Source organism: Thermobia domestica, chromosome 5, assembly GCF_964235325.1.
Source record: "Thermobia domestica chromosome 5, izTheDome1.hap1.1, whole genome shotgun sequence".
NCBI classification, from domain to species: Eukaryota; Metazoa; Arthropoda; class Insecta; order Zygentoma; family Lepismatidae; genus Thermobia; species Thermobia domestica.
Window position 1 is genome coordinate 228,720,325 of NC_137458.1, and position 25,736 is coordinate 228,746,060.

At 36.1% G+C, this 25,736-nt stretch overlaps 1 protein-coding gene across 1 annotated transcript; it reads right to left on the reverse strand.

Moving 5' to 3' along the window:
- Positions 1–18,131: 18,131 nt before the first annotated feature.
- LOC145685416 (kynurenine--oxoglutarate transaminase 3-like) lies at positions 18,132–18,542 on the reverse strand. Its single transcript, XM_081757810.1, has one exon. The coding sequence runs from the start codon at positions 18,540–18,542 to the stop codon at positions 18,132–18,134; it is 411 nt and encodes a 136-aa protein (XP_081613936.1).
- Between the last annotated feature and the right edge of the window lie 7,194 nt (positions 18,543–25,736).

Consider the following 25,736-nt stretch of genomic DNA (forward strand, 5'->3'; position numbering starts at 1 on the left):
AATATACAGTACTTTACTAAAGATGTGTTTTAATGGAAAAGAGTTTGCTATATTGTAATAATTATCACCTTCCTTTCATTGTGATTAAGAAACATTATTGAATAATAATGAATCCTGGTGGAGACACTCGGTCGAAAAAGCGTAAAAGATTTTTCAGACCAAATATCTTGAATGTGGTTTTCCTAGATGTTTGCTCATTTACAGCAGGCAAATGCCGGGATAGTACCAAGATACATACTTTCTTCTCCATATCTTTCTTCCTACCCCATTCCCCACGCATTGTGATCGCTGGGGGACGTAATCCTTTATAAGTGACGGGTTAATACGACCATACATGCTGAAAGCCCTGAAGTTCGTATGCAAGCGCATTGTTTCCTATGTCTGCCGTTAGAAAGCGCTAGTCTAGTGAACAGAAAACTTGAGTAGAGTTGACTTTGAGTTTAACTTCCCGTTCAGCAGCGAGGCTATATGAGACGTGGACCTACTTATTAACGTGGAATCCGAACCACATGAGCACCCGCCGAGAATTGAACCCGGGCCTCCCACGCCAAAGACCGCTTAGCCACGAAGGAGCTCTGAGCAAAAAGCATTTTGTGTTTTACATTTTGCAAAGACTGAGTTATTGTGCAACCGTTTGTCTGAAGAATTTTAAGGAGAAGCTTACAATTACGTCCTTAACGTTTGCAGTTGCTACAAGCTATAAAGCCCACAGACTAAGGTCTAGGTGCCAACTTTACAAATGCATGACGAAGATTTTCTGGATCGTGTCGTCTTTAGTGAAGGAAGCAGTTCGACTTAGAAATGCATTTTTTTTTACAAATTATTTCCATTTGTAGAGTTGAAAATTATAAAAGGAAGGGTGTTTGTTTTATCGCGATAACAGCAGTCGTAAGCGAGTAACAGAGGGAAAAAAAGATTTTGGGATGACGTCATACGTGGTCAAGCAGCGACAGCAGACTTCCATACATAGTACCAAGCATTTCGTTTATGAGAGGTGCGGTGGCACGTTCTAAAGTGCGATTTCCTTTCCTTGAACTGATTGCAAAGTCTTAGAAATGTCATCTGCATGTAGAAAATGATAATATTTGATGGTGGGCTGCACAAAAGTTTCTATAATATCATAAAATGTAGTTTTTCCTACAAAGTATAAGTTCAGAGTTTCACAAAATAAACTAAAATTTCGAGACCAATACCATGTAAATAGATGGTGGACGAGATTGCTACAACACCTAAGTACCTTTTCTTTAATCATACTTCCGATTACCAAACATAAGTATGCTGATTTTCACGTTTTGTTGCAATTTTTAACGCTGACCCTATAATTTTGTGCTTCAAGGTATGTATAGGATCGCGACATATGTGTCAAAAATGAAATAACATCTTTAAAGGTTGTCAGAATACGAAAAATACTTTACCCAGGGCTGCCATACGTCCGTATTTTGTACGGACTGTTTGTATTTTTGGGTTTGTGTTCGTGTCCGTATCGTACAAAGCATGAAGTAGGAAAATGTTTGTATTTGACAGTTTTTGGAGTTGCCCAAAAATTTCCGAGTCGGAAATCTCGGTCGAAAAAATTTGGGTTTTCATTATAGGGCATATAACTTATGTATATTTTAATTACTATTAGCAAAGGAGGTTTGTTCTTAAAAATGTCTCATTTTTCCATTCCAGAGTTCTTTTGGTTAGATTTAATATACGTCATTTAATGGCATGATTTATTATGTTTATGTTAATGAAAAAAAATATAAAATATGTTAGTTTCCAATAGTGTTTTAAGTATTACAGTAAACAATTGTGTGATAATCTAAAAAGGTGATTTTTAGGTAAGAAATTTCAAAATATTTGTTCTGTGATTGGGCACCGTATCTTTCATGGTTGTCATTTTAAGGCTTGTCAGTATTTTGGATCAAAGAATCATGGCAACCCTAATTTTACCGGTTTCATTTGCATCGCTCTCCGCGGAACAACTCTCGTCACCCGTTTCATCATTGTCACTTGATACAGAAAAATTAAATGAAATCAATGTCCTGAGGAACATTGTCATTGTCACTGATTCCTTCTACGAGCCGATATATTTCACTCCCCAATTCACATTGTATAGCAGTTGTATTTACATTTATTTCTAAAGCAGTACCGTCACAATCATGAATGACACTGTTGCTATTACCCTCTAATGCCTCGTCTCGACTACAACCGTCAATTGCGTCTTGTACGATATTTTTACGTTGGTAACTGGACATAGAACTGGACGTTGGGGACTGGACTAGGCGCTTATTCAATGGCTCGGATTCTAAACCTTTCAATAATATACCTGGAAAAACATTCTTTCTCAGTTTGCGTGTAAATAATTCTCCTGGCATTAGTTTTTCTTTCAGTAAACATGACTACTCGAAGTCGGGCTCTTCAAGATGTTTGGAACAAACACGAGTGTTTTCATTTGGCACAAGATTTTGTCTATCAATTTTCTTGAGCCATAATTTATATCGATCTGGTGATTTCTCATGACTTGGAAACGTAAAAAAAAAAAGATACTTTATGCTCTCAGCTTTAATCGCACGAGAATTGCAACTGAAAACAGCACATGTTAGGCATTTCTACCTCAATTCGCAGACATAGGACGCGCTGTTCTAACACGTGTTTTGTACTTCGCACCAGTGTTTCTTTCAAGAAAAATGTTCCAGGAGTGGGGCGCATTTAGTATTCGAAGGTGCACATTATTTTCACACAGTACTATTATATTTATTATATTATAGACGTATTATTTTGGTATCTTCCGTGGGCACTCTCAGAGCTCCGGGAGACAGTACCACCACAAGAAACATGTCTGGAAGAAACACTGCTTCGCACAACACTACGTAATTACTGCTCTCTGTGTACTCTTTTTTACTAATGCTGTAGGTAAAACAACTAAAAAAAATGTCCCTAAAGAATTCAGCACAAAGCAAGACTGCTAATGAACCCAAAATACAATCTATTGAATCCACTGCACTATTAAAGGTTTATCAGTTGCGTACAAAGGAGTGGTTGCTGACTCATATTGAGTTTTTCGCGTAGCCCACGAGTGACGTCAGCATTTGCGATTCATCCAAAACAAATGCTTATAGAAGCTGATCGAGACAGCCTATCAAGATTTTAAAAAGTACGGGTCTCTTATTTTCTGTTGCTCTTTCTATTGCATCTAACTTGTTTTTAACTCGAACTGCTCCTTGAAGAATCGATATTTTCCCTAAGTGGCGAAGTGAACACTCATAATTTTAGCATCTTGAGGTCAGCAAATTCCCACGAGATGTTACAGTTGCAACGAGACTCCCCTAAAGTGAATATGTTTTATGCCATATTCCAGAGCAAAACTTATGGGCCTTTCTCGTCTGTCGACTCGATATGTGCCCTGTAAAGAATGGTGCTCACATTGAACACTTGTAGCAAAAACTGAGTGGCTTTCATTTGATGTATTATTCGTAACTAGTTGAATATAACCATGCTTCGCACGGGGGCTGTATTAGCAAGTCATCGCTAGTGGAAGTATCACCATTGATTTCAGCGACCGCGAAAACTATGGATTTGTCACTAATATCGGTCATTTTTTATTACTTTTATATGTCTCGGTATCTCCCCCTCCCCCATTGACCCCCGACCCGAAGCCGAAAGCGACCGCGAAAACAATGAATTCAAAACTAATATCGGTAATTTTCTACTACTTTTACATGTCCCGGTAAATGTCCTCCCTGAGACCCCCCTGGTTCGAAATTTAAAAAACCACTTCGTCTTGATCTGGGGCCTGGAACAAGTTACCCCTGACCAAAATTTTGGTAACTCTCGGTCCAGTCGTCTGATCCCCAGGCCGCACACAGACAGACAGACAGACAAACACACAAACAAACTCTTTATTTTATTTATATTAGATTAGATTGTACGTTAAATGTAATAAATACTGCAAAGCTTTAAAACCCCGATATTCATTTTGAGACTGATTGATCGATCAACTCCCAGACCAAACTTCTTAAGCTAGAAATTTGAAATTTGGACAAAGTATAGAATTTGTGATGTAAGGTGCCACTAAGGAAGAATTTTTGGAAATTCAACCGGAAGAAAGAAAAAAAATATGGCAATTATTATCTTAAAATGTGCACTTCTTGGAATTTGTGAAGATTAGATACATGATATTTAGTGTAAATATTTCTCATTTAAAATATTTAGGTGCTCCCTCATTCGGAACAAGTCATAAGGTTCACATATCATACTTACTCACACTTAGTTACTTATGATGTGTCAATATTATTTCTGGCCCCTCTATTTTACACTAGTAGAGCAAAACTCTGAACAGCATTGTAACGAGAGTAGGATGAGAAATGAATCTCCCTTCAAACCTGGAGTCAAACCAGGGTCGTCTGGTTGAAAGGTATACACTTTACCGATTACATAGCCATTGCTATAAATAGAGGAATACCTCGATCATCGCGACTATTGTTGTCACAAAAAATACCATAACAATCGAATCTACAATAACTGGGATAAATAATGTGTATAAAATGAATGATCATTAACAAGGATTTTTCAGACCTGTTAATAAAATTTTATATACAGGGTGTTTCAAAACAACACGACAACGTTTGGGAGGTGATTCGTGACACCAAGATAAGACAAAAAGTATAAACCATGCTGGGTGCACAAACGCTTCCTTTCGAAGTTATAAGCTGCCGAAAATATGAAAACTTGAACTTGAAAGGCCCATAGCTCCAAAACTATGAGACCACCGTAGTCGGGTCAAGACTTCACTTAGTTACTAATATGTGAGATATCCAAAAATACATGTTTTAGAATCCTAAGACACTCACGAATCAATTTTTATAGAGGGAATTTGGCTACGGGTATATAATTTCAAGTACTCTCCAACTGCATCTATAAAATTGTTACGGAAGTACCGAAAGTCGTTATCTTCATGGTGATTGTATATACAAGGTTGTATTTCGTATTCAATAAAGGTTTCTACTGCATATAAGAATAAGTTATTTCTTTGTATTAATACAGTAAAAAAAAAAAAGGCTATTTGTTGACATAGCGGTTGGAAACAGGAATACGTATTATACTGTATATGATGAATTAGACGGCTAATGATAAATGTAGTTAAGTTATTTTTACTACCATAATTATCTCTAAACGTAACATATAATGTTAGCCATTTCTCACCGTAGATGTGTTAGCAAAGAAACTTAATGGAACTTATTTCTGCGAGTGAGAAAATGTTTTATATTAATATTGCCATGCCTAAGGTTAATAAACAAGAATTCACTCCAATTTCGATATGACCTACTAAGCGAAAATACTATAGATTTTTATCGAGGATAATAGAGAAAAATAAGTGGAGCTTTTGAAAGCAGAAAAGAAAATGTTTTAAATGTTTTCCTTTTGGAAGAAGATCAATAAGGAGACGGATATTATAAAGTTTACTTTCTCCTTAATGAGCAGGAGAAGCTTAATAAGAAATCCGGGCGCTTTTCAGAGTTTCTTTAGTTGTCTGTGTAGCTATTGATTTCAAAGAAAATATCTTCTGACATTTCCAAGGATGAAAGATGATGAAGAGCATTCAGTTTTCATACCCTTTAAAATTAATCTGATTAAACATTTAGATCAAATTATAAATATTGTATTACATTGATAGACAGACAGTTCAATATAGCAATTCTGACGTAAGTTGGATATGAATAAATGTTGATATATTTCAAAAGTTAAAGTTTATCTAATGAATGAATGAGTTTGTAAAAGCGAGCTCTCTTTCTACACAAAGTAAAGAAATACATATTAAGAATTTTAAATGTTACATGAAAGTTTAGTGAAGACTTCCGTATCAAGGCAAAAAGGATTAAGTAATTTCCGTTACATGAATACGAAATAAAATTAACCAATGGAAATGTACGGAGTTCCTGTTACTGGTGTTTTAAGATGGTGTCCTGACACCCATTGTTGTAGTTCTGTAGTCATTAGAAAGAGTTTAATTTATAGAATAATAATTTCTTAACTTGTGTAATGTTAATTTCCTTTTAGATATTAAGCAGTAATTGTTATACTAAGTAGTTAAGACTATATATTCTCCAAAAACGGAAGTACATAAGTGAATAAGCAATACTATGGCTGTAGCAAGAAATCAACATATACACAACATGCCATACGCCTAAAACTGACAAACTCTTGATGAAACAGATTTCCCATATACTTTGATATTTATGTCTATTATCTTTGCTCTGATCTATTGCCATACAATTTATATATTGTAATGAGGAAGTGGAAAAATAGGTATGCAGTTATAAGAGTTATTGTTTTCTTTATTAGTAGTTATGTATTAATACAGGGTGTTAATGAACTATACCGACAAACTGTAAGAGGTGATTCCTCACATCAAAATTAGTCAAAAAGTTCCTATGAACCTGTGGGCAAAAGTGCATAGCTGTCCAAAATCGTAAAAAAGTCAAATTTTAAGAGGCTATATTTCGAATTCGAGAAATCGTGGAGTGGTTGTCCTTATCAGCGTAAAGGAATTTATGCATACATAATCCAAAAATGCATATTTCATTAATGTTCAATGAGTGTACAGAGTATTCCATATAGGTTGAAATTCCCAGACATGCCATCAACCGAAGTTTGAGATATGCTCTGGCTTTATGATTGATCCAAAGTAGGCAAACGATAAGCCTTGACAGCAGTGAACACGGAATCCTTTGGCGCGATGTTAGAAGTGTTAAGGATCGTTAACAGCACAGTCTCTCGGACTCAGGAAAACGCATGCTGCAAATTTGTCTTTCACGCTTATAAGTGAAGAAAACACGAAACTTACCGTGACGAAATACATAGCACCACACGTTATTCCAAAAAGAAAAAAAGAAAAAACAACATGGAGCTGCCGGTTCCTAAGACTTCCGACTTCCCTCCAAAGCACTTAATATCGATTGTTGTCAAGGCTTACCTCCTGCCTACTTTAGACCCTCCTTGAAATTAAGGTACATCTAAAAACTTTATTGATTGCATATTTGAAAATTATACCCTGTACACATATTAAAAATTGATGTAATATGCACTTTTGGATTGTGTATGCATGACTTCCTTTACGCTGATAAAGACCACCATCCACAGTTTCTGGAATTCAAAATAGGGCCTCTTGAAATTTAGCTTTTTTTGCGACTTTGGACAGCCCTAGCTCTGAAACTACACTTTTTGCCATAGGTCCATATGAACTTTTTCGCTTATTTGATGTGAGGAATCACCTCTTACAGTTTGTCGATATTGTTCATTAACACCCTGCATAATGAGTTCTTGATTATGAATAACAATGACTTTATGAAGTCATAATCAGAATGGTATAGTAATTTAATTAAGTACAATCTCTGAAGTTTCTAAAATGGCGGCGTTTAGCATTTACACATTCCTGAAGTCTAGTTTTTACACTCGTTCACATTTTGGAAAAGATTTTTTTTATTGTTATTAATTCTTTGGCAGCTTCTCTTATGAAATTAGTCATGTCATCAATAATGCGTCATTTCCTTGAAAATGCTTTATCTTTGACAATTTCTCAAAAGAGAGAGTCCATTATGGAGAGCTGTGATGTCGTGGCGGCAATTCAACTGACCCTCATCGAGCTATCCAACGATTGAGTAAATTGTTGTCAAGAAACTCGCAGAGTAATACAGCATAGTGGCGAGAAGCTCCATCTTTCTGTAAATAGAAATCGTCATTATCGTAATGTTACGGTCATTGTGGAATAATAATGTGCACTAGCATGTCAAGATACAGGTCGTGGGTAACAATTGATTTTTTTTTTTTAAAAAAGGAAGACACAATGACCATCTACACGAATGGCTAGACCAGGTTGATTCAAGTGTTATTTAAATGTTACATGGGGTTTTCTGTTGAGTAGTAAACACACTTATGTACAGGGTGGCCCAAAAGTAGGTATACACCCCTACTTGATCAAGTATAACATTCTAGTTTATGGGTTTATTTGCTGCGTCTCTTCCGAGCTTAAGATATGTCAAAACACATTAAGAACAAATAATAAAGAAAAAGTCTACCTGGTTGATAACAATAAGAATACAATGAGCTGATCAGTAGGGTACTGTATACCTACTTTTGGGCCACCCTGTACACTAACAGCACCTTATTATTTAAAATTCGCTTCGCCTGATCAACACACTCTTTGAATGATGCCAAGTCTTGTTTCCCACATTCAACATCACCTCTCAGAATTGTAATCTGCGATCCAGATGAACCGCTAATAGTTATGACCAACCTCTTTGATTATAATCCATGAAGTAATCTTGGCCGATGGATTTTCAAACCAAAACGTAGCTCTAGACGCCAGAAAAATGTACGGAAAATGTCTAACTCACAAGAAAGTCTCCTCTTTGATCTTTTTTTTTTTTTTTTTTTTTTTTTTTTTTTTTTTTAGTTATGGATAAATGACTGTTCAACTAGCATTACATTCTCCAGTCTAGTAACACTGACCGATCGACCATTCTTTGGAGCATTACACATGGAGTCAGATTCATCACATTTGTTGCGTAATCTGTAAATTGTTAGTCTACTTGGTACATCTATATCGAATGTATTTTGTTTGGAAAGAAAAGAAAAAGAAAACTAAAATTCTTGTACTTTAGTTCAAGAAAAGGGATGTCACTTGGCTATTTCGTACTTATTATTTGACTGTTTAGCGTATTTAATAATATTTTTCATCCATATGATGACTCTTACACTGAGAAAAATCCGTTATCCGGACAGCAGTATATTGTACACATATACGGAATCCTTATGTTTACTATGGAAATCAGTACGGAGCATACGTTATCCATATGCTACATACGCACTGCCCCTAGATGTTACATCATGCCGTTGCAGGATGTCTGATATCCAACAGTCTTTCTTATATTACGTACATATACATATGTTATCTTCGTCAGCTATATATTATATACGTCTATTTGTATGTGAGATTCTGACCGTCAATATTGTTTCATACGGAAACTACGTATAAATGGAACACTCATACGGAAAATTATAAAACATGTGTTATCAGTAATACATTTGCTGTACGATAAGTCCAAAACTACAGGATTTACTCATGTAATATATGATTTTTCGTACGCCACACACGATTTTGTTTCTCAGCGTAGCTTGTCCCAGTAAATCAACGTGTTTAATGATATTACAACATGTCCTTCGAAATAGTTTTGCGCTCTGGTTCGTAATGAGAAACACAGGAAAAGCACTAATCTCTGAATTTACGATAAAATACTTCATTCGACTAGGTCGACTGAATTTAGAAAATATAAGCGAATCGGAAGAATAAGGCAATTTGCAATATTGCAACAGACTTATGTGTTGGCCTATAAATAAAGAGCGTAGTATCGAACAGATAGAAAAAGATTCATTAATGAACAAATCATCAGAGATGAGTTCCGTGTTTCTGGGAGACGTAATGGATCCAATTTGCATCACAAAACATGCTTGTAGTCCATGATCAGATTCTCTCGTTTCTCAACATATTTATAGATGATGGAGTTATCTTTTCCCTACTACACTCCGTTTAAATCCTCCCTCCAACGAGAAAAATGATGTAAAAGATAGGAAAGTAATAATTTGAGTAAAATTCTTACGGAGAGAGAAATAAAAATGAAAGAAAGAAAAAAAGCATGTAACGCAGAGCATCTGAAGTGCATATATTAGACGATGTTCAGCGTGTTGATTGAGACTTACATTCTCTCTCCCTTGTAATTCAGCCTGTTCTCTTACAGTTTTTCTCTCTTTCCCCGCATGAATAGAAAATATGCTTACAGCAAACGCTACTGTTACTTTGTTAATTAAGGGTTAATTTAATTACGTTCAAAAATAAGATGCAAAGTAAAAAGAAAAAAAAAAGCAACGTACCTTTTTACCATCCACCAATTACTAAATAAAAAGGCGAACAGCTTCTATAATAACAGCGCTAATATAATCAATAGAAATATTGAAGAAAAAGAGTTTGAAAATTACGGTCGTGTTCTAATCTATATCTAAAGTTCATTCAACGAACCTTCTGATCCTGTGTAAACATTACTCCGCCAGTCATCGGGTGATTGACTATCGGTCAGCGCTTCTTTCAAGAAGCACGTGCTTGTAGCTAGTCAACGTTTTATATATATTCCCCGCACGCGGCCATATTGTAAACTGTGATTCGCGCGTAATATGGGTCAAAGCCACTTTCTGCGCATGCGTATTCTCTTTTATTGCATTAATTCAATTTACTTCTTAGATACAGTATTGTTTCTCTTATTTAATTGTAAGGAAATTGTATTTCTGATAATGACCGTTATAAGCAACAGAAACATTGAAAAGCAGCTTACTTACCAATGGACTATTTCCTTCTGCCGCATGGATGTTCCAAGGCTCTTTAACCAATAAAATGAAACAAGCACCATGTGCATTTGTTTACATGAGGTACTGTACGTTCCTTGAATAAACTATAGAAAAAATATTCGCTTTTCTACTACCTTGTATTGCATGTTGAGTAAGTGCAAAGCCTGTATATTGTGTTCGTAGGAATGTAATCTTGAAACATACTTCGGACAGGAAAACAAATTAAGCATTACCTCTCCTAATATGATAAGCTTCCCACGTCTGCATCATTTAACGTTTACCGTATACAGTAATTTTTTTAACACTCTGTGGTAACATCAATTGCAATTTCTTTCTCAGTATTGCTTAATCTGACTTTGGTAAAACCTAAATTCAAAGAAAGGTTTCTGACTTACCAAACACTAATTATTATTGACCCCTTGCGTTCCAGTGACATTCATGTGGATGTCATAGAATACTCCGTTGCAGAATACCAGTGACATCTATCGGGATGTAATAAAAGCGTATCCTTTATTAATGGTCGTATTAATCCTGGAGATGCTGAATTTTTTTAGTGGATACATGGCATGAGTTAGTTCTACTTTTTCTCGTTAGGTGACAGCATCTTACCGACAAGAAAGAAAAAAAAATTGACTCAGTAGATGGTTGGCCTAAGGGAAGCATGTGTTAGCTTTGACGATAGACAATTGGCAACACATGTGTTCAATTACGACACATGTGTTTGTTTTGGCGATTAACAATTGGCAACTTCGATATCGTGTTTCGAGATCGAAAAAAAAAAACACCTTTTCCTTGATGTCTGGTCAGTTTTGCCAACCTGAAACAGCATAAAATCTCTTCAGAACAACAAAATTTCCCTCTTTCAGTCTAAATGTTCCACAATGCAAATAATTTCGTATCAGTAAGGTGAATGCTATCCTCATGATTAACATACAACAGGACATACGCGAGAGTAGTCATAGAAATAGCCAACATTTTTTTTAGGACTCTAGTCATTGATAGTTCCTACACCAATATTCATGAACATTCTGCGGAGCGCCGTGGCTCAGTGGTAGAGCATTCACCTCCGGTGCTTGGGGTCCCTGCTTCGATCCCAACTCGCGCCGTGTGGACTTTGTGGTGGACAAACGCCGTGCTCGTGGGCTCTCTCGGGGTTCTCCCGTTTCCTCCCACTTTCTTCATTCCACCATTTTACTCATCTCTCATCATTACCGTCTCTTTTAGGCTAACCGGCATAACCGTGGGACGTAAAACTTAGAGATTTCATTTCATTTTTTTATGAACATTTTGTTTATAACGAAATAAAAAGAATCTACTTTTGGAGAATTATTTATTGTGTGTAACTTATGTTTATTCGTGTCTGTAGAGTTATTCCAAGTACCGTATCATGACTGGGCATTGACAAATATGAAATGAGTACATACCTTAGACTTAAAGATATGTTGATCTAATAGAAGTTCTGTAGGCGATACACTCCCGTATAACGCAAGTCGGATCCACAGTTGGATATGGAATCCTCTTTTTCTGAGTTTAGCGTTGCAATGTCACACTTTGGGAATCCAAGTCGTTTTGTTTCTTGACTGATGCTGAGGTCATGCACTTACTGTATTCGTGATGAAATAGTAATTACGTGCACCTACAAGAATATGCGTCAAATAATTTGTTTCTCTAGTGTTTCCTTCAGATATCGTCAAATTGAATTTATCTAATGTTCTATTCGTACTTCGTCAAATTATGCAGGATGGTAAAAAACTATTTGAAGAAACTTCAGGAGCTGATTTCCGACACCAAAATCAGCAATAGAGTCCTCTGAACTTTGGTCAGTTAGGGATAGTTTCGGCGATATAGGGTGCCGAAAACGTGGGAAAATGAACTTCAGAGGGTTATAATTCAAAACCAATGCAACGTAGAAAGTGCAGTTTAGAACATGACACTCGAAGGCTCGATTGATAAATGTGTTCCCTATTCTGGGATTTCCTGATTCACTATAATCTGGCAAGTAATCCCTATGTTCCTTTAGGAAATCCCATGTACACATCTTGCCAAGGTTTGAAACATATTTTTCAATCGAGCAGGTATGACCTCGAATGTCATGTTCTAAACCGCACTCTCTACGTTTATACGTACTCCACGTATAGCGCTGTAAACAACGTATACAAGGTTGGAAGGGTATACAGTAAAACGAAGTAAGAATATCAAAATAAAAACTCAAAAACGGCTTACGAAAAGAGCCTAAAGAATAAATAACTGAACATAAAACGAATAGCAATAAATACTAGTAAAACAATAGTAATATAATAAAAGTTAAGAAGAAAACATTAAAATAAGGCTAACTTTATCAATCGCACGAGAAAAAGAGATAACTCGGTCGTCAAAAGAGCTTTATTGCTTAAATTAAGTATATGATCGAAATCCTTTAGCTAGAGAAAAGATCTACTTGTATTTTAGATAGTGAAACAAGAGAGATGTTTCAAATTCACTTTTAAATTCGTTTTAACACTTTCTCGTATTCAACATTTCGCCAATACATAGGTTTGAGCACTATCTCTTTCTGTTTAAGGAAATGAATTTTGAAAATGTGTTTCTCTCCGTACATTTGAATCTGTCGAAATGAGAAGGAAATCACTGTTCGTTTTGCCATTGTTCATTGTGTAAAAACATATTTTTTTTTCTCTTTTTAATTCTAGAACCTTTGTGTTCTTTCTATGAGTGGACTTTCCAATTATTTTACTCTTCGTAGTCATTTATATAATTGACTACCCTCAATAGCGACATCTTAAAAAAAAAAGTTTCTTTTTTTCCTTTTTATCTAAAGCATTGACACTACTGAAAAGTATCTTTGTTACTAAACAAAAGACTAGCAGTTATAATGCTTCAGAAATCAATAGCTGTTAGCTACTGGCTTCTTTTACAGATGACTTTTCTATCTGTGTCTTTTTCCTTTCTTGTATAGTACCCAAATAAAATTCAATATCAATTACCGTTTTCGACCTCCATGCGAGTGGGTGTATCATACCGTAGGCGAACTATCATATATGTAAAGATACGAAAAAATAAAAAGAGAGGAAAATTTTGGAAATAGACGGTTTTCAATATAAAATGATGGAAATTTTCCAATCTCAATAGCCGTTTGGTTTTCACACTTGTAACTAATACATTTATTTAGTATATTCAGGGTTGCACTTTAGCTCACAGTTCGAGTAAATATAATCTAGTCTACTACCCTTTTTTGAAATTCACTTGAACACATCATCTTGATATTACTTTTTATTATAATACGTAATGAATTAAACATTTACACCTTTTAAATAACATACATGTTGATTCTACAAGATGGATTTTCTGTTATATATTATGTTTCTCGGTTCTATGACGACCAATAATACATATCGTCAGATTACTATGTTAACAAAATATCGATAATTATATCGGAAAATAATTAATTTTTACTTCTTTTTATATTTTCTTCTTCTTCTTCTAACTAGCTTGTGCATATTTCAATAGCATATATTGCCCGTAAATACAAGAAATTATATTTAAGGTTCCATATAAAATACACAATACCGTTACATAATGACGCTTGAACAATAGGGACTTTTTTGTTTACAATTAAAAAAAGAACCCTGGACCGTTAGATATTCCATATTAATTACCTAAGTTTTTGAATGTCCCTCGTATATATAAAAATTACAATTCATATAACTATATATTATATTCATTTTGTATTATTATCATCTTCATATTTATTTTAATTTTCATAATTTTATTTTAATTATTCATAAAATTCATTGACGATAAGGGAAGGTACATTCAAAATGAGGTATACTAGTTATTTAGTTTTGGGTCCTAATTAAATTCTTCATTTCGATGTCATTTATTGTAAATTGAAAGTTAATAAAAATCTATACATGCTCCAACTGAAGATAAGGGTGACGATATAAAAGATAGCTTTTACGAAGAAGTTGAACGGATATTTAACCAACTCCCGCGATACCACATGAAGATTCTATTAGGGGATTTCAATGCGAAGGAGGACGAGAGGATATTTTCAAACCGATTATAGGGAACGAAAGTTTGCATAAGGAAAGTAATGACAACGGTGTTAGACTCGTGAACTTTGCAACATCCAAAAACCTAATCGTGAAGAGTACAAAATTCCCACATCGCGACGTTCATAAATACACTTGGACATCACCAGACGGAAAAACACATAATCAAATTGATCACGTTTTAGTAGATAGAAGAAGACAATCTAGCATAATTGACGTCCGGTCGTTCAGAGGGGCTGATTGTGACACTGATCACTACCTGGTAGCAGCGATAATACGGGAGAGATTATCGTTGAATAAATGTAATCCTCAATGTCCGAAAACGGAGAGATTTAATTTAAAGAAATTACAAGAGAGCAAGGTAAGAGAGGAATACCAGATTGAAGTTTCGAATAGATTCTCGGTTTTAGAAGACTCGAAGTGCACTAGTGTTGAGGATACTTGGATTGAAATTAGAGATAGCATTAAAAGTTCAGCAATAGAAAAATTGGGACACGCGGAAATACGTAGGAACAAACCATGGTTCGACCAAGAATGCATTAAACTAGTAGAGAAGAGAAAACAGGCAAAATTACGGTGGCTACAAAATCCGAATGAAACAACTACACAAAATTTCGCAGATATCAGGCGGGAAACTTCCAAAACTTTTAGAACAAAGAAACGGGATTTTTTGAAAGCTAAAATTAAGGAACTTGAAGATAATAGTAAAAATAAAAATATTCGAGACATGTATAAGGGGATCAGCGAATTTAAGAAAGCCTATCAACCTCGTGCTTATATATTAAAGAAATCTGACGGAACAGTTCTCACTGATACGGATAGCCTCTTAAATAGATGGAAAGATTTCTTTGACGATTTGCTGAACACGCAGCCAAAAACTAATGTGCGTGGAGAAAAGGAGATACACACCGCAGAACCGTATATTCCAGAACCCAATCGAATAGAAGTGGAAGCCGCTATAAAGAAATTAAAGAAACAAATCTCCGGGTGTAGATGAAATTCCGGCTGAGTTAATTTTAGCTGGAGGCGAAAAATTGTGGAACAAGATACACAAACTCATTCTCCTTATCTGGAACAAGGAAGAATTGCCACAAGAGTGGAAAGAGTCAATCATTGTTCCAATTCACAAGAAAGGCGACAAAACTGACTGTAATAATTATCGAGGCATTTCTCTTCTGTCAACATCCTATAAAATCCTTTCAAATATTCTGTTAGCAAGATTGACCCCATACGCAGATGAAATTATTGGAGATTATCAATGCGGATTTAGACGAAATCGATCAACTATCGACCAAATATTTACCATTCGCCAAATACTCGAAAAGAAGTGGGAATACAATACCCCGGTACATCAACTATTTATTGATTTTAGAAAGGCTTACGACTCGGTTAGGAGAGAAACATTATACAACGTTCTTACAGAGCTTGGAATACCGAGAAAGCTAATTAGATTAATTAAGATATGTTTAAGTGAATCCCAAAGTAAAGTCCGGGTAGGAAAATTTTTGTCCACGAGCTTCCACGTCGAAAATGGCCTGAAACAAGGAGATGCGTTGTCGCCATTATTATTTAACTTTGTGCTGGAATACGCCATAAGGAAAATCAAAGATAGCAACCAGGGCCTAGAGTTGAACGGCATTCACCAGGTTATGGCATATGCTGATGATGTAAATTTAATAGGGGATGATAGGAGAACAGTAGAAATAAATGCAGAGATATTATTAAACGCTTGCAGGGACATGGGTTTACAAGTAAATGCAGAGAAAACTAAATACATGGAAGTGCGTCGGGACCGTAATACGGCAAATTGTGGATGCGTTAAAATATTAAATAATACTTTTGATAAAGTGGATACTTTCAAATATTTAGGATCAATATTAACAGACAAAAATCATATTCACGAAGAAATTAAATGTCGACTAAAAACAAGGAATTCGTGTTACTATTCGGTTCAAAATCTCTTGTCGTCGCGAATTCTGTCGAGGAATTTGAAGCTTAAAATATATAAAACGATAATCATGCCTGTTGTTCTGTATGGTTGCGAAACATGGTCGCTTACTCTGAGGGAAGAACATAGACTGAAAGTATTTGAGAACAGGATCCTGAGAAAAATATTCGGACCCAAGAGGAACGAGAATGGGGAATGGCGGAAGCTTCATAACGAGGAACTACATAGTTTATACGGTTTACCCAACATTGTTAGGGTCGTCAAGTCTAGGAGGCTTAGGTGGGCAGGTCATGTAGCTAGAATGGAAGAAAGTAGAAACGCTTTCAAAGTCTTGACTGGTAGACCCATAGGAAAACGACCATTAGGAAGACCTAGGCGCAGATGGGAGGATAATATTAAGATGGATCTCGCAGAGATAGGAATACAAAGTAGAAACTGGATCCAATTAGCTAAGGATAGAAGTCAGTGGAGAGCTTTTGTGAACGCGGCACTGAACCTCCGGGTTCCATAGGCCACAGAGTTAGTTAGTTAGTTAATAAAAATCTATATTATTCTCTCGGACATAATTAGGAAGGTTTTGGAAAAGGTATTATTATGACATTCTTATAATTGTTCTTTTGAACGAGAAAGGATCAACTACATTATATATACATTCAAACGACTTTCAAATTACAAACGAAATATCGACAACGTTTAAAATAAAACAAGATAATCAACATCATAACAAAAACTAACACAAATAAAGAAATTATAATATTAAGTAGAATTTAAAGATTAAATGTAATTTATGTTAATCTTGGATACAACTTCAGAACGAATTAATGTCTTAACTAGCTGTATCCATTTACTTTTAATATGTTTTGAGGAACACCATAATTTTGGTTCATCAATATTGCGTAAATCCAAAAGTTTACCAGTTTTCACATCCATTAGTTTGAAAACTTTAGGATTAATTTGCTTGATACATAAATATGGACCTATATGCATGACTTTTACTAAACATTTTTAAGAACACAAAGTCATTATCAAGAACAATACACATAAAGAAAGTATCATATTAAGAATCATCATAGTTATCATAACTTTGATAAGCACTATATGTATTCATCTACATTAGTACGTAATGAATTAAACATTTATATTATCTGTATAGGATTCAAATAAAGTACGAATAACAAGCGAAATCATAACGATATTTACAGTGAAACAAAACAAGAATCAATTGAATACGGTTTTCTCGGACGCCCTAACTTTAGCTGAAGTTACTAACGAATGACCAACGAATTCGTTTAAGTTAGAATGACCAACGAATTCGTTTAAGTTGCATTGAAAGTCATAAACCGGAATACAGTCTTGCGCGATATTTACTTCTACAGTCCTTTGTTTCCTATTTTGAGAATTTTTGCCATATATGAAATTTCTACGAAATCCAATTCGAGGGAAATTAGATCTAATAATTACCTGCTTCCTAAGTGTAGCACGATGGGATCACACTTTACTCTCACGTGGATATTTCGAACTTGGTTTCGATTAAGATTAGTTTGGTTCAGGTTAGTATTGTATTGCACTATTGATGGATTTTCAAAATTTTGCAATGTCATACCTAGATGATTGAGGTCAACGCACTGCACCGCATTCGTTAATAGCGCCGTCTGATTGTTCACTACTACCATTTTGGTATTTTCGTTGAATGAACATTTCAACAGCTCCAACTCAATCGACCAATCGCTACAAACATTGGTGGGGACACACGTTCATTTTCTGAATTTCATGGGTACTGGAATCAACTTTGTTCCTGCTACATGAACCGGTGTCGCGTACATATCATTAAACGGTTCCATTACAATTACTTCATCTCCAGGATTAATATCGTGTTGAACATACCGTGAATACAAGCAATCAATAGCATTCACTAGAAGAAGATAACCATAACTTTTCGCATATTGATGCATACATAATGCATGCATGCATGCATAATCTTCGTTACACACAGCATCAGTAAGGCCATTAAAAACATTCGAATCGAGAGAGAAGTTGCGATAATCTGATCCAAGCAATACCGCATTATGTTTTTGCGAAAGCTCAGCAAATTTCACCAATGCAAACTTAGGATCTGTATTCTCTGTAGTTTCTTTGGAAGGGTGAGGTTCACTTAAAATATTCATGCTAACCTATGACGAAATTTCTTCGGTAACTGCAAATCTACCTGTAAATCCTTACTTTGGTTATTATAGTTAGTGATTACAGTTTTTACAACTTCTACAGAATTTTGAACTTCGGTGAACCTATTTAAAATCTACTCCATTTTACGATCACTCTATTCAAATTTCGAGTGTAACTGTTGATTCATTTGCTCTATTCGGGTATCCCATTTAATGTCCATCTGTTGATTTGTTTACTTAATCCGTTCAATCTGTTGCTTCATTTGATCCCCAAGTTGTCTGATAAAGTCAGCTATGTTCGTGGATGTGTTCATTTCTATATTACCACTTTCTTCATGTATACTTTCACTTCCGGTAACACTCATTTTAATATTTCTGTAAAATTCTCTCTTACTCCTTAACAAAGTATACTCCGTGTTGCTGGATTTGCTAAAATTGCTACGTAATCTTAAAATCAATCTAAAGGTTTTCCTGTTTAGTAGACTAGTGTCTATTAATTAACGTTATCTTATTCTCGAATTATGCCTACTATACTTCGGCACAACTCCACATAAAATATAATCCTGCTGCGGAAGACGCCACATAAAATGTAGCCAATATATTTTATTTGGTATATTCAGGATTACACTTTAGCCCACAGTTCGAATAAATATAATCTAGTCTATTCTATATCATTTTCTGAAATTCACTTGAACACACCACCTTTTATTATAATACGTAATGAATTAAACATTTACACCTTTTAAATGACATACATGTTGATTCTATAAGATGGATCTTCTGTTATATATTGTTTCTCGTTTCCATGACGACCAATAACACATATCGTCAGATTACCATGTTAACAAAATATCGATAATAATATCAGAAAATATGTAATTAATTTTTACTTCTTTTTATATTTTTCTTCTTCTTCTCCTAATTAGCTTGTGCATATTTCAATAGCATATATTTCCCGTAAATACAAGAAATGATATTTAAGATTACAAGTAAAATACACAATACCGTTATACACTCGTGAAGGGCGCTACATTAACCCTCGCACTACCTAGGTATTCTTTGCAACGCGGACTTCCAAGGATGGCATTTTGTGCTTAGTTGTTAAGATTAAATATATCTTGCAAAAGAAGCCAATTAGAAACTCTTTCAAAACTCTATAGGAACTAAAGTGAGCAGTTTTTTTTTGAGGTAAGTAGGTGCAGGTAATACTTTATTTCTTTATTCAGAAATTGAGGGGCATCAATTAGTGGAAGAGAAATTCTTTGTAATATACCAATCTAGTATCAAGGAGGTTAATACAATCTGCCACTAGAGGGTTTCGCCCTCTCTCTTGGCCTGGGGTTTGTGATCATCATTTTTCTTTTTTTAATTTATAGGTCGTCAATGAGCTGTGAAAGAAATATACATAAACAACAATAATAATAACATATTAAACAAATGTTACAACAATAATATTAAACTAGTGAACAAAGGTGTACATACAAAACAATAATCTGTGTGCAAAGACAGTGATAATAAATAGTGCAGAAGCAAAAAATGAGGAATATACGGAGTATTGTTGAAATATAGTAAGTTAGAAATTGACGACTAATGTATGGTGATGAATGAGGTGCTCTTGAGCTACAACACATTATAGTGATGTTACAATGGACAAATGTATGTTAATATTCTGTCCTGGGGCGGCTCAGGACTGATGAGAGACATATGAAGAGCCCTTATTAGTGGTGTAGAGAGACAGTGCTATAATGGAAAAAGATGAGGAATATGCTGGTGAATGAGGTAATGATGGAAGAACTCGGTATGATGATGATCTGCTGGAATATTGCGAAGGTATAGTGAAAGCAAGATGCGGAGTGATGTATAATAGTATTTATGTGGAGATTTTTGCTGCAAGTCTGTAAATATTGTATCTTGAAAGATATCCTTCCGATCCTGGAGATTCTTGGCTATAAACTTTTGACGCAAGTGGGCGATGTGGTGAACGAGCGGAGGAAAGTCAATTTTGTCATATAAATCAGTATTATGGTATGGGAGTTTGATCCGATATGCTAAGCGAATGGCGTGTCTCTCTAGAATCTCGAGTCTATTATAAAATTTCTGAGGGGCTGAACACCATGCTAGGTGACCAAAAGTGAGTACACTTCTCATGAAGGCTTTATAGGTGCTAAGCAGTAACTTAGAGTTTAAAAGCCAGTTCTGACCAACAAGACGTCGCAGAAGTTGTAGTCTATTTTTAGTCTTCGTAGCAAGTTTCTGAAGATGGGGTGTCCATCGTAGTTTCTCGTCAAAGACGATACCTAAATACGTGACTGTTTTGGAAGGATGAAGAATGTGTTCGCCTACCCGTACCTGCAATAAATTTGGGTTACGTCGAACTTTACTACGACACTTAGGGGGGAGAACAACTAGTGTCTGAGTTTTGTCTTCATTAACTGACAATCGTCACTTGCCACACCAGTCGAGGAAAGCTGAAATCGTAGCCTGCAAATCTATGTTAATTTGTTGTATTGTTTTTCCTAATGTTAGGAAGGCTGTATCGTCAGCATATTGGAATAGATAAGTGTTCGGTGCTGGAGATGGCAAATCTGAAGCATATAAGATGTATAAAAGAGGCGATAGACTAGAGCCTTGCGGCACCCCTGTGTGTGGGAAGACTGGATGAGATAAGAACTTGTTTACGCTGACATATGCAATACGGTTAAGTGTGAATGAATATACGACTCGGATATATGAAAGAGGGAGGCCCAACTTAATTAGTTTATAAAGTAATCCGTAGTGCCAAATTCGGTCGAATGCATTTTCAAGATCCATTAGTATAAGACAGGATGGAAGAGATTTATTATATTGATTAGTAAGAATTGTAGTTAAGCGTAATAATTGGTCATTTATACTGTAATGAGGTCTAAATCCAGTCTGATGAAGTGGTAAAAGTTGACGTTCAGAGATATAGGGGTGTAAACGTAGTACGAGTATTTTTTCAAAGACTTTGCCCAGGGTGGAAGTAAGCTGGATGGGACAATATGATTGTACAGAATCTGGCGGTTTGTTTGGTTTAAGAAACATGCAAACTTTTGAAACCTTCCAGGATAGTATCCAGTACGGAGTATAAAGGTATATACTGTGGCCAGAAAAATGAAGAAGTTTACCGAACATTCTTTAAGAAGTCTGTACGATATTTGATTGAAGCCAGGAGCAGTGCTACGTTTGCGCTTAATAACGGAATGAATATCTCCAGAAGTGATGTCCCTAGTCAAAGGATTATTGAAGTCTAAAGTGTGATGGACGGAAGGCTGTAGTAATTTGTTAATTGCTTCTTCTGAAACTTTGGGACTGCGGCGGTGAATGCTAGGAGGAGGTGTAAAGACTGTTTGCAGATGGGTGGCGAAAACGTCTGCTTTCTCTTTGTCTGTATGTAAAGGCTGGTCATTATGTAGAAGAGGATAAGTGGAACTTACTTTCTGACCAGTTAGAAGATGAAACTTCTTCCAATATTTCGTCGGGTGTGATTCTGTATTCAGCTGATTGCAGGTTTTGCTCCAGTTAAGCTGTTTGTGAGCAATAATATAATTATGCACCGTCCGTTGCCATCTACGAACTTGTGTCAAATACTCTGGGTTTCGAGTTCTTTCGTATTCCCGAAAGTAATGTCGAGATTTACGAACGAGAGCCAGGTATTGAGGAGGTAACATTGGCTGATATGTCTTGCCGTGGTACGGAGGTATATGTTTGTCAGCGCTACTTGTTATAGCCTCTACGATGCTATGGACGGCGTTCTCAAGGTCTAATTCAGTTGTAGGTGGTGCTAAATTAGCAAGAGTGACATCTATATGAGAGCGATACTGTTCCCAGTTAGCCTTGTCGTATATCTTGATGGTTCTTAAACTTGGTTCAGCCCGTTGACTTTTATGGTTGACAAGCACTTTTATCGGAAGGTGGTCGCTACCTATACAATCAAGAATTTGTATGGTGCATTTATCGACAATTGAAGCCGTGCTAATAACAACGTCAGGTGTCGTCTGACTGCTTGGACGCGTATGTTTTGGTAAATGATGAACATGTCCATGTAAATTAAGTGTTATATGGTCGAGAAAAAGTTCTTTATCTCCTACAGAACGACTATGGATATTAATGTCAGCCAATATTAATAGGTGTCGAAATTGCAGAAACAAATACGTGAAAAACTCAAGAGGAATGACATGACCGGGACGGATGTAGATTGTAGCCACAGTTAGTGCAAGATTTGGTAGGTAAACTGTTGTTACTAAGTGCTTTGGAAACTGGTAATGGAGTGCAATGGAGTGATCTCTATGAATGATTTTATGGTGTATTCCGATAGCAGCACCTCCTTGGGCTCGTGCATTATTGTCTGCATAGTCACAGCGAAGAAAGTTCTAGCGAGGAAAGCGGATATGTGTGCCTGGTTTGAGCGCAGTCTCATTCAGTAGAAAGATATCAATATTCTCTTCTAGCAGTAACTGTTCAAATAGTATACGGTGTGACGCTAAGGAGCGAATGTTCATAAAAAGAATTGTAAGAGCCATATTTACATATAACGTTATGGAGTTAGACTGCTGTGTCTTTAGGTACGATGTAAAAATGAACATAAAGTCCGGAGTAAGTTGCATACAGATTGACTTGGAAGATAGCTGATGCTGCTGCAATAACATGATCGAGAATAAGTTGGCGTTAAAAGGAAAGATATTTTGTAGTATAAGGGTAATGTATCGAAGGAAGTTTTAAACAATTAATGGAGATGTAATAGATTGCGATACAGGTACGGTTGAATCTGTGGTACGGAGCGGGACGGTCATCTCAGGATGATCCGGATTGGCTGGCGGTTTAGCTTTACATTTATACGTAGGATGATTGTCACTTGAACAAGTAGAACATTGAGGGGGTTTTAATGTATTCGGACAGTCTTTGGTCTCATGATTGCCAGTACAGTATCCACATTTTGCAACATTTGGACATTTAGCAGTCATGTGTTGATTGTATACTTGACACCGCTCGCACCGGACTGGAAGAGGTAGGTTAGTACGAGATGGTTCTACCCTGTGACGCTTTTTAAAGATAAACGCGCCCTCTTGTAACAAGGTATCAATAGCAGCTTGAGAAGTTGTCAGAACTCGAATCATGTATGTTGCTCCGTTATTATTTTTGATACGAATACATTTCGACACCTGAATGCCCTCAGCCTTTAATTCATCAAGCACTTCTTCATCAGTTACTTCCGGTAACACTTCTCTAATAACAACCGACATCATGGGTGATCTGGGAGGTGGTGGATTTTGCTTGATTCTATCTGGAAGCTTCGATAATTGTGCAGCTTTTCCGAAAATTTCGTAACTCGCCTTATTACGAAGTGTTATACCAAAATTTTCATCTTCGGACTTGATATTAACACCACTCCTGGTGAAGACAATCTGATGAATACTGGCTCGCGGTAGGTATTTGGTTGAAGATATGGCGAGTGTTACTATACTTGGGATCGAAATTGGTCAGAAGGAATGAATATAGCTTTGGTCGAGCAAGAATGGCTGCATATGACTGTTGCATAGCAACAGTGGACGTGGTAGGATTTGATGTAGTGGTCTGCATCGGTTCTGGATCTTCTGAACCTTTGAGAAAGGTAGGAGAACGAGAGCGGGATCTCTTCTCAACAGACTCTAGACTACCCTCCGATAACTGGCGGCTACGCCGATTACTTCGGGGATCTCGTTTGGCATCCACCACGGGTTTAGGTGTAGGACCTTGAACCAATGCTGGTAGCTTATGCATGGTGCAATAAAGAGTATGCACCGCATAAGGTATATTTATACGGGTGAAGAATAAGTGATACAGCCCAAGCAAACCGACAAAACAGTTGGTCAGAGTGTGGAAACAACAAGGACCTTCAAAAATTTAAGGTAAAACCCTCGAGAAGATGAGGATCTTCTGTCAGACTTCTAAGTAGTGTATCTGTACTGATCTCGCAAGTACGTTTCCAATACTTGGTCACAGCTTAGTACAGTAACTAACTACAAGAGAAGTTAGGATCGAAGTGATGTAATTTTGGAACAGTACACAGGATAAGACTAATAGCTATTTATTATGCTGCCATCTAGGAGTGACACTTCTGAATGTCAGTCACATCTCCTACCAACGGGAAGGGTACTTTGTGCCCACCAACTTAAAATAGCAAATTTGTGAGACACGCTAACGTGAAACTCCTAAAATTAACAGCACACCCGATAAGACTAACCGCCAAACCAGAAAAGGCGGTTTATTATACTGCCATCTAGGAGTAACACTAATAAATGTCAGTCACATCTAACTTTGTGTCCACGAACGTAAAATAGCAAATTTTATGAGACACACCAACGTTCAATTTAAATCATCGTAAGGTATACGCTTTAGCTAAACATGTTGAGCAATAATATATTTTCTTACAATTTCAAAGAGATGATGAGCGGAGTTATTACAAAGTACTCCCGTTGGTAGTCGATGGTTAAATAAAAAAAAAGAACGTTTATAGTTCAACAAGTTACTAGAACGGAATGTAAAAACACGCAAAAATAACACAAGGAACATTATTGCATGAGCGAACCTGAAAACTTCAAATATCTCAAACCTAGAACACCTTTAAACAATAATGCTTTATTGTTTATATGAAGAGAGCCATATGGTACAGCCTGATGAACTGCCAACATTGGTTTTTCAATTAAGAAGGTGCTCTTTACCAGTGTGGTGTCCAAACGACTAGTGCGATTGAAAAAATATGCCATTTTAGATTGAAAACTATCTATCTCGAGTAAATTCAGTTCTTTTCCATGTTTTTGTATCCTTAACCACGAGGAGCTGCCTCATGGCTGTGCTGTAGTTAGGCTACGTGTCTTCGGTGCGGGAAACCAGGATTTGATTCTCCAGAGGAGATTATGTGGTTCGGGTCCCACTTTAAGCTGTAGGTCCACGTCTTATATAGTCTCGCTGTTGAACAGATCACTAAACTCTAAATTCAACTAAACTTTAGCCATAAAGTCGTGGACTTTTGGTACACCATGTATGCACACACACACACACACATAAAGAATAAACGCACTCAATTTGAAATTGGAACAACGTCTGGGGTCTAAGATAAAAAAAAAAGTCAATGACAAAATATACATAGGCCTAATATATTAATACATTAAAATACGGTGGTGAAATTTGAATGTCCAT

What these genes read in the sequence shown, in the direction of transcription:
- LOC145685416 (XM_081757810.1), bottom strand. Translation starts at nt 18,542, where the DNA reads ATGAATATTTTAAGTGAACCTCACCCTTCCAAAGAAACTACAGAGAAT.